Consider the following 2,680-nt stretch of genomic DNA (forward strand, 5'->3'; position numbering starts at 1 on the left):
TGACATTCCCTTCCTAAAAAATAAAATGAACAGATAAACTGCAAAGTTGTTATTTACGAGATAGAGTGCTCTCCCTTCTTAAAATGATATCCATTCGCATATATATTTTGCACTACTTTCTTCCAACAATAAACACTACAGATTTTTTCTGGAATACAGATTTTAATTGTTATTTTAATTAAACATTGTTGCGGATTTAATCTGATATTGATAATTAATCACGAGGAATACATGTTGTCACATAATAAAACGTATTCATAGTGAAATCGCTCGACATTTAGATTGTACGGTTTACGTTTTATATCGGATGGATATTTTGTTGACTCATATAAATATCAACGTTGCTGATCTGCGGGTAGTTGTCGCGTAGACAGCAGACGAAGAACTTCACGCTAATATGATCTTTGACTTTTCTAAATTTATTACTTTTGATAAAATTCTTTACGTATATGAATGTCAACGGCTCAGCGATGATGGAAGCGGACTTTTCACGGGGTGACGAAAAAATGGAAACAACAAATCCTCTTAGAGAAGTCCCAGATGGGGAAAAGGAAAATCGAAACTCCTGTGGGGCGCCCCATGGAGTTGGGGCAGTGGACGGGAACCACTCTGAAGATATAGACATATGTGAGAAAAAGAAGAAACGAAGGAGGCGACCAAAGGGTGGTATGAAACATAAGAAATACAAACCATATGACAAATTAAGTTGGAGTGAAAGACGGGATCTGGAAGAAAAGGAGGCAGTTCGAGCTAACCAGAAAAGGGAAGATGCATTTAAACACGGACACCCAGTTGCGCCGTATAATACCACCCAGTATTTGATGGAGGATCATATTAAAAATGAGGAAATTAATCCAGATTTGCATTTAGAAGGACACTGCCATAGAATTAATTCTAGAGAGTCGCGGGAAGGTTCCGGTGGGGGCACTGATTCTTCCGAAGAATCTTTTACTTCTACAGAAGATGAGGAAATTGAAAATGACAGTTCTTATCAGGAACATCAATTCACAGAGACATACGATAATATGGCAGCAGAAAGATTAAGAAATATGAGCAAAGATGAATTAATCAAAGATTATGTCGAACTTGAATCTAAACTTGACCGACTGGAAAAAAGGTACAGAAGACGTCAGATGCGTTCCAAAAGTGGTGAAAGTTCGGGGTCGCTCAGTTCTGGAGGAGAGGAGTTTATGGATTTTGATGAAGTGAAAAAATTTCAAGAAGAAAACAGAAGATTAAAAGAGGAAAATGAACTGTTAAAAAAAGAAATTGGAAAATTATCAGATCAGGGATCTAATTAAAACTGAAGATTTTGACTTGCATTGTGAGTTAGGAAGAGATGAACTCCTCCAAGCCAATCAAGGTGCTGATATTTTTTTTTTTACATGTGTATGTATAAATTTGTAGATTTTCCTCTTTTCAGTACATTTTATCATATTTTTTTAACAACTATCTTGTAGTTTTAAACAAACGAGTTCCGACAATTTTTTTCTCTATATCATGTAAAATTGAGAAAAAAAAAATGAATTGAATATGAATATTTTTTTTTCTAAATGGGAGCAGGTTGAAACATTTTATTATTCCCTTTTTTTAGACCGAAAACTTTTAAGTTGGAACTTTAATTTATTAAGAATAAAAAAAAAACAGGTGTTCTTTTTTTTTGGATGATATAATGTATAATTTACAATTAGAAAATTGTGTTAAAGGGGCACTAGCTACGATATATATAAAAAAATAAAGTATGATTTTTTTTAGATCAATCATTAATCAAATTGGAATAATGAAATAATAATTTGCTTTTAGCAATCAATTTCCTTTAATTTTGTTGAAATAAGCGATTAAACATAATTTTTGACTGATTCACTTGCAAGTGAAAACGTCATCATCATTCTAACTGGTATTCATGTGAACTTCAAGTTAACCCCTAGCTAGAGATTGACAACGCATGCATTGTACGTGTACTGGTTATTTAAAGAAAAAGAATGTCAACAATGAAAGTGAAACTACGGTAAATCATTTGATTACTAATTCGATGCACATAAAATCATTCTTATATGATTAAAAACAATGAGAAACATCTATTTTTAATCTATAAAATAAAATCAAACAGACCTATAAAAATGCAATTGCACGTGTTGGTTTAATCTTTTCGTATCTTTATTTTTGTTTACATCGCTTATATGGTCATCTGAGGTCAAATCGATAGTTAATTAGATGGCGTCTGGACTAAAATACACACGAAACGAACTTATATATTATCTACCCCATGCTCTGTAAACTGTTTATTTTAGACTTTTGATAGTTTGGATAAATGTTTTACATTGTTATAAACCAAATATGAGAATTTGAGTCAAATCGGTTACAATGAATTTCACAGCTAGTGCCCCTTTAACTGAAGATTTTTACTGTATAACCATATAACATGTTATTGTATACATGTTGCTTTATTGAGTTGAATATTGTGTATTTGATGTGTATACATATGATGTTTAGATGTTGGGGAATAGCCATTTAACTTTTTTTAAAAAGGGGGGAGGTTGTTTGGAGTTATTTTTTCATGCAAAGGTTTTTTTTGTAGTTTTACAATGCTACATCTGATCAAATTTTCAAAATTTAAGACTATAATTAAGTTTTTGGGAAAATCATGATTCAGAAAGAAAAAAAAAAAATGTTTTCTTCT

General features: G+C 31.9%; 1 protein-coding gene across 1 annotated transcript; it reads left to right on the top strand.

The window, feature by feature from the left end:
- The first annotated feature begins 342 nt into the window (after window positions 1–342).
- On the top strand, window positions 343–1,701 carry LOC143063958 (protein HEXIM1-like). Its single transcript, XM_076236419.1, has one exon. It carries the CDS (start codon window positions 450–452, stop codon window positions 1,299–1,301), a length of 852 nt encoding a protein of 283 aa, XP_076092534.1. The 5' UTR covers window positions 343–449; the 3' UTR covers window positions 1,302–1,701.
- The last annotated feature ends 979 nt before the right edge of the window (window positions 1,702–2,680 follow it).

Source organism: Mytilus galloprovincialis, chromosome 2, assembly GCF_965363235.1.
Source record: "Mytilus galloprovincialis chromosome 2, xbMytGall1.hap1.1, whole genome shotgun sequence".
Classification (NCBI taxonomy): domain Eukaryota; kingdom Metazoa; phylum Mollusca; class Bivalvia; order Mytilida; family Mytilidae; genus Mytilus; species Mytilus galloprovincialis.